Consider the following 15447-nt stretch of genomic DNA (forward strand, 5'->3'; position numbering starts at 1 on the left):
ACACATTGTGAGCTTGTTTTGCAGGGCGGGTAGATGATACTAACAGAGTAGATGTAATTTCCAGTATTCTGATGGATTTTGGGAGTTTTATACTTTTATCAGGATTTACTTACAGGCTTTACTTACATATGATCCTTTAAAACGTTAAAAGTAGCAATAAAAGAGCCTTGTTTAATAATAACCACTAATTACTTAAAAGTGACACTTTAAAATCTCTTAAAAATTTTGACACATGGGTTGCCACACAAAAAGGTTGAAGATTTTCAGTCAGTAGTATTCACATTTTTTACTTAAGTAAAAGTATCAATACTCTGTTACAAGTAAAAGTCCGGAATTTAAAAAAGTAAAAGTTCAGAAATATTGGTATCAAAATGTACTTAAAGTACCAAAAGTAGAAAGTAGGCTACTCATTATGCAGAATGTCCCATTTCGCAAGTTTTCTGTATGACATGTATACAAATATATATACACAAATACTTTAAAAAATAGCAGATCTACAAGATATGTGAGCTTGTAGATCTGCTATTTTCGAATGGCTGAAATGTAGGCTATATTATAGGGGTGAAGTGGTTAATGTGAGTTTTGTAAAAAATAATCTAAATAGTAACTAGTGGCTAAAGTTTTCAAATAATTGTAGCGGAGTCAAAGTATAATATTTGCCTCTGAGATGTAGTGGAGTAGAAGTAAAAGTACTGAAAATTGTAAATACTCCTGGAAAGTAAAAATACATCAAAATTGTACTTGAGTAAATGTACTTTACACCACTGTGTGTGTTACTGTCTGTTACAGACTGACATAAATATGTTCCTTGGCAGCGCAAAGATACGCATGGTTAATTCGTTTGAACCTCATAAAGTTATTTAAATTGTGTTTGTTTGGTATTTTATTCATGGCGGCTGGAGGGTTTGTGTGATAATAGAAATGTACCTACATGTTTTTTTTATCTTCTACCCCGCGATTAATGACATGATACAGACTTGAGCTGGATAGACCAATCGACAGTGGTGTAAAGTAACTAATTACAGATTTACTCAAGGACCGCCTGCCACTCTAAGCCGCTCTGGTCGGGGCCGCGAACCACATGTCGCACTGACTGACACAATCAGAGAAGGTATAGCGCATCCCCGATCAAGACTCCATTCAAATGTCTCCATAATCCACAGTATTATTTTAGTATGTTAGTATGTTATATTGTGTATTAGTCTAGGAGCTGTCTGTAAGAACTCAAAATAGTTGAGTTATTTCCGGGAACTTTGCCACATAACAATTTGATCAGGCCCAGCGAAATTAAGACACCATTGGCATTTCCGGGAAAAGAGCCAAGGAAAAAGACACTTGAGTCTATATATATTAATAGAATATAGATGAACTCTATGCAGGTTTTAATGTAAAAAATTGATAGATTCATTGATATGACTGAAAACTGTCAATATTAACAAGTATGATAGTACAACATAATGGTAGTAACTCTCTCTCTCTCTCTGTCCTCTAGAAAGCCTGGGTCAGAGGGACGGTACAAATAAGATCAAAGTTGAAAATAATTGATGTCCAATACAACATTTTTAGACATATTTGAAAGAAGCTAAAGAGTAACTGTCTGACGTTTGTTTTTGGTTTGTTTAGAAAGCCACCAACCAACGAAGAAAGAAGTTTAAGACCCCCAGACAAATTTAAGTATATCCAAGTAGACAAACTTATGATACATATGAGGTGTATTGGGGACATAGGTAACGTTTTCTCTGTTTCTCTCTCTCCTAGACTGCATCCCAATAGAACAAAGGTGCCAAGAGTCTTCAAACAGCCCTCAGATGTAAAGGACGCTGTCAGAGTAGGTCAATTTTAAAATAAAATATTTACATCCAATGTGAGATCGTGAGTACAGTGTGCACAAGATATTGTAATATCAAAAGTATTAGGATATGAAATGATAAAATAAACAGAATTGTAATAATAATAACATCAAAACTAAGTAATTTAGATATGTTAAAAGTCAAAAGCCGGTTTTTCCCAAACTGCCTGTGGTTCAAACTATGAAACCGGACAGCCTGAAAGCAGTGAATTTGTGTCCACCAGAAAGTGCAAGGAGTCCAAAGTAAGAACAGCAGTTATTAAAAGTAGGGAAACGTTTTTAATGCTAAACCATGGAAACATGGTGCACAAGTGCTAATGAGATGCAACATGCAACATATATATAATCGTATCTCCTGAGAATTATATCTCAGGAAGGAGGGTATGTTAATAAATTATGTATTATATATATTGATTATCTGATAATTGGCCCTCAATATGTCATAATAGTAAGGAAGGCCCTGCACTACTAGGCTAACTAGTAGAGGTACAGTGACACAGCAAAACAGTATGAAGAGGAGACATTGGTCAGTCTGAACTTTCACCCACTTCTGAGCAAGCTAATGTAATATCATACCTGGAGTTGTGAAAGACTCATTGCAAAATACACGGACCACCACAGTAATAAGAACCTAAACACACGAGTTAAGATGCATGAATGGTGAGACAGCACTGTCATGTGAATGAATGTACTGAAAGTACAATTGTGTGTGTGTGTCTTTAAGACCAGACTGTATTGGGCGCGCATGCGCCGGAAGTATTCATTCCATGTATGCTACGAAAACAACACAGCTGTGTGTCTACGAGAGAAGCCAAATAAACACAACAACCTCTGCAGTTAAAGAACGTCGTCAAGAGTGTTTTATTATATCGGTCATAACTTGAACATGGTGTCAGAAGTAAACCAGTGAAGATGGCCAAGTTTAGCCCTCCCGACAACTTTGATTTCACCCGCCCAGAACTGTGGCCGGAGTGGAGGCAACGGTTCCAGCGCTACCGGCTAGCCACGAAGCTAAACCAGGAGGATGGAGCTGTGCAGGTTAGCACGTTGTTATATGTGCTCGGAAAGGAGGCTGAGCAAGTTTTCAACACGTTGCATTTCGAGGTAGGGGTGGGCGATGAAGAAGGAGAGGACAATAATGACTATAACACTGTGTTGGACAAATTGAATAATTATTTCATTCCGAAAGTGAACATTATCCACGAACGTGCTCGTTTTTACCTCCGCTCGCAAAAGAGGGGCGAGTCTGCGGAGGAATACATCCGGACGCTCTACGAGCTGGCCGAGACCTGCCAGTTTGGTCCGGTGAAGATCGAAAATATTCGGGATAAACTGGTGATAGGAATCCTGGATAAAGACATGTCAGAGAGACTGCAATTAATGGCAGATCTGACGCTGGAGAAGGCCGTTGAGATGGTGAGACAGTCTGAGCAGATAAAGGGGCAAGTTAGCCTACAGGCTAAAGCTGTCTCGGGGGATGCAGCATTCCTCAGTGAGGTCGCACACAGTTGTTGTAACTGCGGAGATGCTACATTCCTGAGTGAGGTCAGACACAATGCGCGCGCTGTGCCTTTCCAACAAAACAGAGGACGGGGCAGTGGCGACTTCCAAGCAGCAGGGCATCGCGATGGTGGTGCTACAGAAACTAAGTGCTCCAGTGTCCAGTGTCCAGCCAGGCAAGCAAAATGCAGACACTGTCAGAAGATTGGGCACTTTGCCGTCGTGTGCCGCTCTGCAAGAGTGAATGAGCTGACAACAATGGAGCAGCAGGATGACAATTACAGTGAAGGACACTTCCTTGGTGAGATAAAAACAAAATACCTCTACGTGACAGATTCCAATAGGCCATGGACTGTTAAACTGAACGTCTGTGAAACTCCTGTCACCTTCAAAATTGACACTGGTGCAGATGCCAGTGTGATTTCGGATGACACCTACCATCAGCTCAAACACCTGCCCCAGTTATCCAGTGACTCCACAGCTTTTGACAGCCCCGGAGGTAGGCTTGAATGTCTAGGACTGTTCACTAACATATCCAAGTACAAAGGCCGGCAATATAAGTTCAACATCCATGTGATCAAGACAGCTAATGGCAGCAACCTGTTAGGCCGTAATGTTGCGGTGGCAATGGGACTAGTAAAGAGAGTGGAGGAGGTTCAGAGCACATTCGGGGCGGATCTGGGCCTCTTAAAAATAAAACCTGTAAAAATACGCCTGCGGGACGATGCTGTCCCATACAGCATTAACACAGCGAGGAGAGTGTCTGCTCCTCTGCTTCCCAAAGTCAAGACGGAGCTGGAGAGGATGCTCATGTGCGGCGTCATAGAGGAGATCAGTGAGCCAACAGAGTGGTGTGCTCCCATAGTTCCAGTCCCCAAGAAAAGTGGTGAGGTGAGGATCTGTGTTGATCTGAAACGACTAAACACGGCTGTGAAGAGGGAGAGATTTGTTCTGCCCACCATAGATGACATATTGCCAAAACTGGCAGAGTCTCGAGTGTTCTCCCTGCTCGACGCGGCAAGCGGCTTCTGGCAAATTCCACTAGAGAGAGAAACAGCTAAACTGACCACATTCATCACCCCAGTGGGTAGATTCTTTTTCAAGCGGCTTCCTTTCGGGATCTCCAGTGCACCGGAGATCTTTCAGAGAGAAATGTCAGTGCTGTTCAGAGGCCAAGAGGGAGTAGAGGTGTACATGGACGACATCCTTGTCCATGGTACAGATGATAAGGAGCACGAGGAGAGACTCCAGAATGTTCTGCGTATCCTGGAGAGCGCAGGTCTAAAGCTCAATGACAGGAAGTGCTTCCTGCGCCAAAAGCAGCTGAGCTACTTGGGGCATCGAATTGACAGTGAGGGCATCCAGCCTGACCCCTCAAAAGTAAGCGCCATCACAGAGCTACAGTCACCAAGTGACGTGCCGGGCTTAAGAAGGTTCCTAGGCATGGTCCATTATCTCGGGCGCTTCTTGCCTAATTTATCAGAAGTGATAAAGCCACTCAACGACCTGCTGAAGTGCGAGGCTGTGTAGATGTGGGACGCAGCACAAGACAACGCATTCCGCAAGGTAAAGCAACTCCTCTCCACCGCACCTACACTAGCATTCTATGATGTAAACAAACCTACAATAGTGAGTTCAGATGCAAGCAGCTACGGGCTGGGCAGTGTACTGCTACAGAGACACTCAGATGGACTGAAACCAGTAGCATTCTGTTCAAGGACACTAACTGATGCTGAGAAGCGCTACGCGCAAATAGAGAAGGAGTGTCTAGCTGCTGTCTGGGCCTGTGAAAGATTTTCCACGTACCTTTATGGCCTAGACAGCTTCACAGTCCATACAGAACACAAACCGCTGGTCCCTCTGATCAACAACAAGGACCTCGATAGAGTTCCCCTGCGGTGCCAAAGATTGCTGATGCGTCTGATGAAGTACAACCCCATTGCAGAGTACGTGCCTGAGAAAACCCTGACAGTAGCTGACACACTTTCCAGGCAGCCATTATCTGTAATTCCGAGTGAAGTGTCTGAATTAACCTCTGATGTTTCAGTGTTCGAGGACGCAGCTCATGCAGCGTGGCCAGTGTCACCATCCAAACTGGACCGGATCAAGCAGGAAACGAGCGTGGACCACGACCTTCTGGTGGTGAGCAGACTGATCACAGAGGGATGGCCGAAGTACGTGAGCAGTGTACCAGCACAAAGCAAAGCATATCACCACTGCAGTAACAGCCTGTCGATATCAAAGGGTCTCGTGCTGTACGGAGACCGCATCGTGATTCCTCACAGTATGAGGAAAGAAATACTCAACCGTTTGCATGACGGGCACCAGGGCATCACCAAGTGCAGAGAACGGGCACGCATGAGTGTGTGGTGGCCTGGGCTGGAGAGAGAGATCCAGGAACTGGTGACAAAATGTCCCGAGTGCATGCGAGTCAGACCTACACAGAGGAAGGAGCCTCTGATTACAATGCCACTACCACAGAGGCCCTGGCAGACGATCGGGGCGGACATCTGTGAGTATGAGAAGGAAAACTACTTGGTAGTTGTTGACTATTATTCTCGCTACATAGAAATAGCTCATCTACCAGACATGAAGAGTGAGACCACAATTGCTCGTCTGAAAAATATCTTCGCCAGGTGGGGTTGTCCAGATGAGCTTCACACTGATAATGCCAAACAGTTCACGAGCAAAATGTTTGAGAGTTTCACTGTGACATATGACTTTAAGCTCATCACCTCTTGTCCTCACTACCCTCAAGCCAACGGTGGGGCTGAGAGAGCAGTGCAGACGGCAAAGAGGATTCTACGGCAGGATGACCCGTTTCTGGCTCTCATGAGCTACAGAGCTACACCAATACAAGCCACGGGTGCCAGTCCTGCGCAGCTGATGATGGGCCGCCAGATCAAGACGACGGTGCCTACAGTCGATAAAGTGCTGTTGCCTGTGTGGCCCAACTTCGCTAAGGTGCGTGAAGCTGACGCCAGGGCAAAAAGGAGCTACAGGCATGCTTACAACCGACGCTACGGTGCCAGAGCACTTCCACCTCTCAGCCCAGGGCAGAGCGTGGCAGTGAAACTCGACGGTGAGTCCGGCTGGACGACAGCAGCAACGGTTCAGCATCCACACTCAGCTCCGAGGTCCTATCTGATCCAGACGGACCACGGGACCTTGCGGAGAAACAGGCGCCACCTACGACCTACATTCCTTCCTGGAGTGGCAGAGGACATGCAGGCGAGCGAGCAACCATCACCACCCCAGCTTACACCTCCGAGTTCACCTGTCAGAGGGGCCGTGTCACCTGCTAGGGAGCCTGTTTCCCCTGTTCGTGAGACTGTCCCGGCGGGGCCTGCGAATCGTCTTCCAGAACCAGCTCAGGTGACTTCCAGGGGCAGAGTCATCCGTCCACCAGAAAGGTTTACTGACTTTGTGTGTTAATCATGTGGCTTGCCTCAATGGAGCAGAATAACCTCCGGCAGCTATAGAGGTGACTGGGTTGTCTACCCCATACCCTGTGACTTTCTCTCTGTTAAAAAAAAAGAAGAAAAAAAAAACAGGGGGAAAGGAAGTATTGTTTTGTTATTATAGCACCTTGATTAATGGCACTTTTCTATTTTCTCTTGTTGGTTCATTTTGAAAAAGGGAACTGATTGATATTGTAGTTACAGTATTACCTTGCACTGCTAAGAGCTCAGATTATTTGCTCGTTTGAGAGGACACGGCACTAATTTTGTATTCAACAGTATACACTGTCTCTGACTCAAAGAAGGGGAGATGTCATGTGAATGAATGTACTGAAAGTACAATTGTGTGTGTGTGTCTTTAAGACCAGACTGTATTGGGCGCGCATGCGCCGGAAGTATTCATTCCATGTATGCTACGAAAACAACACAGCTGTGTGTCTACGAGAGAAGCCAAATAAACACAACAACCTCTGCAGTTAAAGAACGTCGTCAAGAGTGTTTTATTATATCGGTCATAACTTGAACAAGCACCTTAGGATATCCCAGCCTAAAGTCAACAGGTTACTTATAGACAAGAACTGGCAAATGTAAGACAGGGGTTCCCGGTTTGACCAGTCAATGTGACATGGACTTGGAAAGGTCAAAGCTCTCAGATGGGTAAATTGTTCTACGAATAACGTTAATGAATGTACTTGGATTACACTGTGACGACATTCATCTCATGTATAAAGACACCCTGAATCCTGTAAAATCCTAGGCAGACCTGCAGCGGTCTGTTTCAGCTTGTGTTATTGGCTGACTATTTAAATAAACTAATATGTGATTATAACTCGTCGTTGTCTGTCAATAACTTTGATGAATAAGTTAACAATATTAGTATGTTTATAAATAGCAAGTTGTGACAGTTTGAGTATTATCACAAAACACACTTCAGCTTCAGCCATACATTTCGGCCATTTGAAAATAGCCGATCTACAAGCTCACAATGCATTGCCATGCGACGCATTGTGTGCTCATATTTATTTCAGGTAAAAATAAATATGATAACTGATTGATGCAACTTCTTGGATCTCCACGATTATTTGTAGCCTAAACAAAGCGAGACACGAGACTACAGCCCTGCCCCCTGATCAAGAACTGTGGCTTTAGTTTTAGATCGTTGGAAAAGCCCGGGGACGTGCACAGATAGACTTTAGGTGGTGCTAGAGCCCTCTGGACAAGCAAGCATGCCCTTAGAGCCCTCTGGACAAGCAAGCATGCCCTTTTGATTTTTTTTTTTTTTTTACAGTGTTTTTTTTTTTTTTTACAGTGTAGCCTACAGTATGTGGTCCATGGTGACATCGATCAATTAAAAGCTTCTAATATATTAACAATTGCCCAAAAGTGTGTCGTAATTTTGCCAGACATCCCCCTACATGTGCCTGCGGCACTCCCGTGCCGTGCCCCTCGATCCCTTCCCTCTCAACGTGGGCGGGTCTACAGAGGTGCGCTACAGCAGCCACACCCACACATCTCCTCTCCTTCCCGGCCCGGCGCAAACTCAAAAGAGTTGAAAAGACCTGTTTACATGAGAGTGCTTCTCTGTGTAGTCCTACACTTGTATTATGGCTCAATGGGCTGTCATCTCCGTGACAACAGCTCGTTGAGGAGTCGGCAGGTTGTTCATTGAGGTCATTGAGAGTTCAGAGGTCATTGAGAGTTCAGAGCTTCAGAGTGAAGCGTTTACCCTCTATACCCCACTCAATACCAAGTGCTGATTAATCTAAGGGATTGTACTATCTAGTCCAGCCTTGGGGTTCAGATTAAAATTTAGAAAGAAAAAAGAACCCCCCCACACACACACACACACACACACACACACAATCATAGCACACAATAGATACGTGGGCTTGCTGCTACACTCGCCCATATGACCCTCGCCCATAGGAATGCAAATGTGTGGCTTTGTCTTCATGGGGCCATCACATGTACTCCCCTGGCAGGTACTCAGGGATGAAAGTGGGTCGGAACGGGCCGATACGGCGTTCAGCAGATCCGCCAAACCGGGAAGAAGAGGGGCTGTCAAAGCCCATGTTATAACGTGCCACATGTCCAACAATAAAACACATACAGGCCTACTAACGTTAAATCAACATAATAGTTTTCTTATAAAGTGCTTCTAAATCACTCCAGTGTGTTTGTGTCAACGTAATCCGTGTAGTTTGTGGTGTTTAATTACTCCACGGAGAGAATCTCTTGTAACTTCAAGCCGCGGTGCCGTCGATATAATATAACCGGAAAACTCGCCCCAAAACACGCTCGCCCCCATTTCTTTTCGCGGACCTTTGTTTTACTGAGGATAAGGTTAGAAATAAGTTCAGGGTTAGCCATATTATTAGTTTTACTGAGGTTACGTTTAGGAATAAGGTTAGGTTTAGTCATAGTTTAATGAGGTTACGTTTAGGAATACCAGGTGAATACCACCGGATTTCCCCCGGGGGTGACTGTTTTGGGGCAAGAGTTTTGGTGTTCGTCTGTAGTGGGCAACAGTGCATGCGTCCGCAATAATGCTATCAGGATCAGATTATTAGATATTATTAACAGATATTAGAAGTATATTGGGTACCAAATATAAGAAGTTTTACTCTGGGAAGGTGAAATCAGAATCCTCCATTCATTGCACTGACCCAAGTTTATATATTTGTAGGCCAAAGACATTTTGTAATGTTCAAGGTTTCTTTATACCTGCCCAATAATCTGTGTATGTGTGTGTGTGTGTGTGTGTGTGTGTGTGTGTGTGTGTGTGTGTGTGTGTGTGTGTGTGTGTGTGTGTATATATATATATATATATATATATATATATATATATATATATATATATATATATATATATATATATATATATATATATATATATATATACATTTATAGTGTATATATATATATATATATATATATATATATATATATATATATATATATATATATATATATATATATATATATATATATATATATATATATATATATATATATACACATTTATATACACACACCATATATCTAGGTGTGCCCTCTGGGATCTTTTGGCTATGCCAGGTGTGCCTTGGCACCAAAAAGGTTGGGAAACACTGATCTAGTCCTATGAGCTCAACATTGGGCGTAGCTGAATTGGGAACTCCTTATATGGAGTCATGGTGACATGAGTGTGATGTTAGAGGCTGGCCAGTCCTCCCTTTAGTCAATTTGAATATAGGATAGGATGACAACACACATATAAACATAATTATTAATTGCAATAAAATTCATATTTACCTAACACACAAACAACACCAGCATCTTCACTGTGTGTACACTTGTGCGTTCCAATTTCCCCATGGCTGCACTGTGTAAGCTCTGACTCACTGCCTGAACACCTGACCTCATCCAACCAGATGTTTCCATCACCCTGTCCGAAGGGGGCTTTCCTTGGTGCTGACAGAGCTGGTCCACAGCCTACCTGTCTACACACAACCTGGGCATCATCCAGATCCCACTGATCATCACACACCGTCCCCCAGCTGCCACGGTAGAACACCTCCACTCTGCCTGAACAGGAGTCTGAAACACTGACCAGCCTCACTAGATAATCAACTGAATGAGAAGAAAAACATTAAAACAAGACAATGATCATCCTGAAAGAAAGCTTACCTACATGCAGGACTTTCCTCATAATAGAGATTTGACTTGATCCTTAGACTGTACACCATGTATGCTGAATGAGTCAGATTATAAAAGGTGCACCGACAGAGGCACGCTGTCTGAAGGTGACTTGAGCCACGAGAGGCACCGCTGAGCCAGTGTTGCAAAGTCACCTTCAGCCGACTCAGCGCCGTCCGAGGCAGAATGGTAAAACATACACAGTGCATTTTAGTGAATAATGCTCAGTTCAAGGTGGTATTTCAATCTTCTGTACAGGTACATTAAGAATAGTAGTAGCATACTTATTCATGTTGTATTGAATTGTCACAGTAACTTAGCAGAAACAAACCTGTTGAATATTATTAAATACCTGCATCAGACAGCATATGGCTATTGAAATAAATACATATGCAATTACAACATACAAGATGTGCCTGTAATAAATATCACAGTTTTTTTCATTGGTTGAACACCTTTTTGGGAGTTTGCAAAAAAAGCACATTAAAATAAAGTTCAATACAAGGTCCTCCCTTTAGCCAATTTTAATATAGGATAGGATGACAACACACATACAAGCATCATTATTAATTGCAATAAAATTCATATTTACCTGAACAAACAACACCAGCATCTTCACTGTGTTCACAGTTGTTAGTTCCAATCCCCTCATGTCTGCACTGTGAAAGCTGTGACTCACTGCCTGAACACTTGACATTATCCATCCAGATGTTTCCATCACCCTGTCCGAAGTGGGCTTTCCTTGGTGCTGACACAGCTTTTCCACAGCTTAACTGTCTACACACAACCTGGGCATCATCCAGATCCCAATAATCATCACACACCGTCCCCCAGCTGCCACGGTAGAACACCTCCACTCTGCCTGAACAGTTGTCTGAACCACCAACCAGCCTCACTGAATAATCACCTGAATGAGAAGAAAAACATTAAAACATGACAATGATCATCCTGAAAGAAAGCTTACCTACATGCAGGAGTGTCCTCATAATAAAGATTTGACTTGATCCTTAGACTGTACACCATGTATGCTGAATGAGTCAGATTATAAAAGGTGCACCGACGGAGGCACGCTGTCTGAAGGTGACTTGAGCCACGAGAGGCAACGCTGAGCCAGCGTTGCAAAGTTACCTTCAGTTGACTCAGCGCCGTCCGAGGCAGAATGGTAAAACATACACAGTACATTTAGCTGTGACAGTCAGAGGCAGAATGGTAAAACATACACAGTGTATTCTAGCTGTGACAGTCAGTGACAGAATGGTAAAACATACACAGTGCATTATAGCTATGACAGTGGATGAGTCCACTGACTGACACCACTGCTAGTGATTAATGCTCAGTTCAAGGTGGTATTTCAATCTTCTGTGCAGGTACATTAATAATAGTAGTAGCCTACTTATGTATGTTATATTGAACTAGACCATACCCGTGGGGGGATATGCGCACATGATCTGGCAACCCGGGAGCCAGCGAACACAAAAGCGCTAATAAACAGCTGAGATTTGGTGTAATGGTAAAATAGGTGCACATAGTAATGGTCAATGGCTGTGTGCAAATTCAGATCAATTGCTCCAGCCACTGAGGAGAAACGGGCAGAACCAATTTTGGCCTCACCACTACACCACGCACTACAGAGGTTTGTCAAATTATAGGAGGATTGTTACAGCAGAAACCAACCTGTTGAATATTATTAAATACCTGCATCAGTCAGCATATGGCTATTGAAATAAATACATATGTAATTACAACGTACAAGATGTGCCTGCAATAAATCACACAAGGTGCCCTTTTTTTCACTTGAGCACCTGCCCCTAGTCAGGGGCCAAAAAACGGGGGGGGAAGTAAATATACACACACACGCACGCACACACACACATATATATATATACATATGTATATATATATATATATATATATATATATATATATATATATATATATATATATATATATGTATATGTATATATATATGTATATACAAATATATATACACACACACTTACAGTATGTAGGCTTACAGTATATAATGTTGATACTATTAGGCTTCAAGCGACTATGATGATGTCTAGGATATAGAGTAGTATTGTATATTATTGTATGTCTTTAAATGTCTCTATGAATCGAATACACAGGACCTTAATGGAAACAAGTCCTCAGGACTTTATCCTTTTAGACCAAGTGTATGACTGTGCTGTTTGCATTTCTGTCTAATAAAGTATTCAATCAAATCAAATCAAATCAATCAATTAAACAAAAAGAAAACGTCTGCACATTATGTTCTACAAAACTTAATCAGCCCCTCCCTTAGCCCTGGTCCAGAGCCTTAGTGACTTCTCTATAGACAGAGAATTACACTGCCCTGCGAGGGCTCCATCTTTAGTACAAATAAACTAAACTACTTCACTATTCCCCTAAACAAAGACTGTTTTGTGTTGTTGAAAGTCTATTCTGCAGGGTGGGAAGCCTCTCAGCACCCCACCTTCTCTGTATAATATACTTTTTGGGCAGAAAATAAAATATGTCCACCAGACGGATATTATTTATTGTATTCACCTGCGCCCCCTACAGATCTGGTCAATATAAATTACCATTGAGCAGACCTGTAGGGGGCACAGTGGAGTAAATACAATAATGTCCATGAGAGACTTCCCACCCTGGAGAATAGACTTTCAACAACACAAAACATTAGTTGAAACAACTAATGTTTGAATAACGAAATAGTTTAGTTTATTTTTTACTACAGTTGGAGCCTCACAGGACAGTGGAATGCTTTGTCTGTAAGCAGAGCTTTAGAGAGAACTCACTAACACTCTGGACCAGAGCTACCTCTCCCTATGCGTTACTCCACTGTAATAACTCTTATAAGTTGTTTTATTAAGTATTAAACATTATAAGTTAACCTTACCTGTAACAGAAGTGTTGTAACAGCTGGTCCATATTACCAGGAGAATGTTGAAATAAACACGTTGGAAGGACAGATCCGCCATCATGTTGTCCTCCTGCTTTGTGCTCAGATTAGATTTTTACTTTCATACTTTCGATTTCATCCTGGATTCATCTGAACTTTTAGCCCTGAAACATGACAGTCATGGCGCAACTTGTTCCTGTTTTTTTTTAATGTCTCCCTGTTCACATTTCAAATATAAAGTGCTGACCTCACGGCCATTGATGTAACAAGTTGAAACGCCTGGGTTTAAGTACCCGTATTTTCCGTATTGTTCAATAAAAAGCATTTTAATCCGATCGGCGGCAATGAAAAAGAGTTATGATGTATCAGAGTGCAGTACACCTTCCAACCGATAAGGTCGCGTAGTTAAAAAACATTTGGAGACGTTCTGAGAAAATGCCCACCGATCAGATTAAAATGCTTTTAATTGAACAATACGGAAAATACGGGTACTTAGACCCAGGCGTTTTAACTTGTTACATCCATGACCGTGGGGTCCAAACTTTATATTTGAAATATAAACGTTAATGTTTGTGTACGGGTTGTAAATGGAGAAAATTCAAAAACCAGGAGCAAGTTGCATGACGCTTGTGGCAGAGGAGTGTCATGTGAACCATGGCCACTGAACCAGACAGTGTAATCATAGAGGTATAATATAACGAGTGTAATACGGTCTAGAGTCCGCCTTCCATATCCGGTTATTTAAAGGGATATTTCACTTTCAAAAAAACTTTGGGTCGTTTTATCGTCTACTCAGACTTTTGTGAGCCCCGCAGCAAGTTGCTTGATTCATTATTTAGAAATTTGATATTCATTTTATCAGACACGCCCCCTTCTTATACAAACCCATTATAACTTCAAACTCCATTTTTAACATGTTAGATTTATCAAAAACACCCGTCCTTGGTTCTGGTGACTCACCCTGCCCTCCTAATACGCGAGGGGGCCGTGTTTTTTCGAAAAGTTTTTTCATTAATTTTTAATATATTTTTTTGAATATTTAAAAAAATAAATACAATAAAAAAATAAGATAAAATAAATGAAAAAAGCAATCTAATGTTTTAATTATTATTAAAACCAGTGGACCCCCTAAATTAAAATTAGTATTTGTCCCTATGCCCCCCTACCAGATTTGTGTTGTTAGAATGTTTCAAAAAATAATCCTAATATTCCACATTTTATTTCATGTTTTCTTTTATAGCAGATCTACAAGCTCACAATTGTGATGCGTTGTTACCTTATTAATTAATTAATTAAAATCAAAAAGCATTCAAATAGCCGATGCATACAGTATATATAGGTTTAAAGCGCTCATGTGGCCTATACAATAATAATTATTTTGGGCTTGTTTTCGTATATTTGGTTGCTTATTTCTCTCACAAAACTGGCAACGCTGTGTTAAATGCCATGACAGTGAGCTGTACTGTCATCATGACAGTACAGCTCACTGGTTCTCAAAGTGAGGTCTGGGGACCCCCAGGGGTCCTTGAGAGGGTTCCAGGGGGTCCCCAGCAGAATGAGGAACAAGTGAAACACTTATGTTTCGGCTACCATATACAAAAACACACACACACACACACACACACACACACACACACACACACACACACACACACACACACACACACACACACACACACACACACACACACACACACACACACACACACACACACACACACACACACACACACACACACACACACACACACACACACACACACACACCAGCCAGCCAGCCAGCCAGCCAGATAGACAGACAGACACCTTGGCATGAAAACAATTGAGAACCACTGGTTTGTAGATCATTGTTTCTCTTCTATTCCTCGCATTGGCTGCAGCCAGTCTTTGAAGTTCACTTTCCTTATATTCTAATATCTTTAAATTAGGGTAGAAATTCGTCATTATTAATCATTATACACTATATTTTTTCTAGTCCTTGCATGACTTAAATTGTATGCTAAGAATGTATTTTTAATTTGACTGCTTCTTTCTATGTAATACATTCATTGCAT

The 15447-nt window shown here is 42.0% G+C and overlaps 1 protein-coding gene across 1 annotated transcript in view; it reads right to left on the bottom strand.

The window, feature by feature from the left end:
• LOC308085977 (uncharacterized protein) overlaps positions 1 to 13597 on the bottom strand; it is a gene marked incomplete at its 3' end in the record, with an annotated part of 29889 nt that extends 16292 nt beyond the window's left edge. The window contains exons 1-3 of the mRNA XM_080429294.1: positions 13391 to 13597; positions 11081 to 11395; positions 10105 to 10422 (exon numbers count right to left, since the gene is read on the bottom strand). Coding sequence (XP_080285420.1) covers positions 10105 to 10422; positions 11081 to 11395; positions 13391 to 13475 — 718 coding nt within the window. The 5' untranslated portion in view covers positions 13476 to 13597. The remainder of the gene's footprint in view (positions 1 to 10104; positions 10423 to 11080; positions 11396 to 13390) is intronic.
• Between the last annotated feature and the right edge of the window lie 1850 nt (positions 13598 to 15447).

This window comes from Gymnoscopelus braueri (genome assembly GCF_963280865.1).
Source record: "Gymnoscopelus braueri genome assembly, chromosome: 5".
Classification (NCBI taxonomy): Eukaryota; Metazoa; Chordata; class Actinopteri; order Myctophiformes; family Myctophidae; genus Gymnoscopelus; species Gymnoscopelus braueri.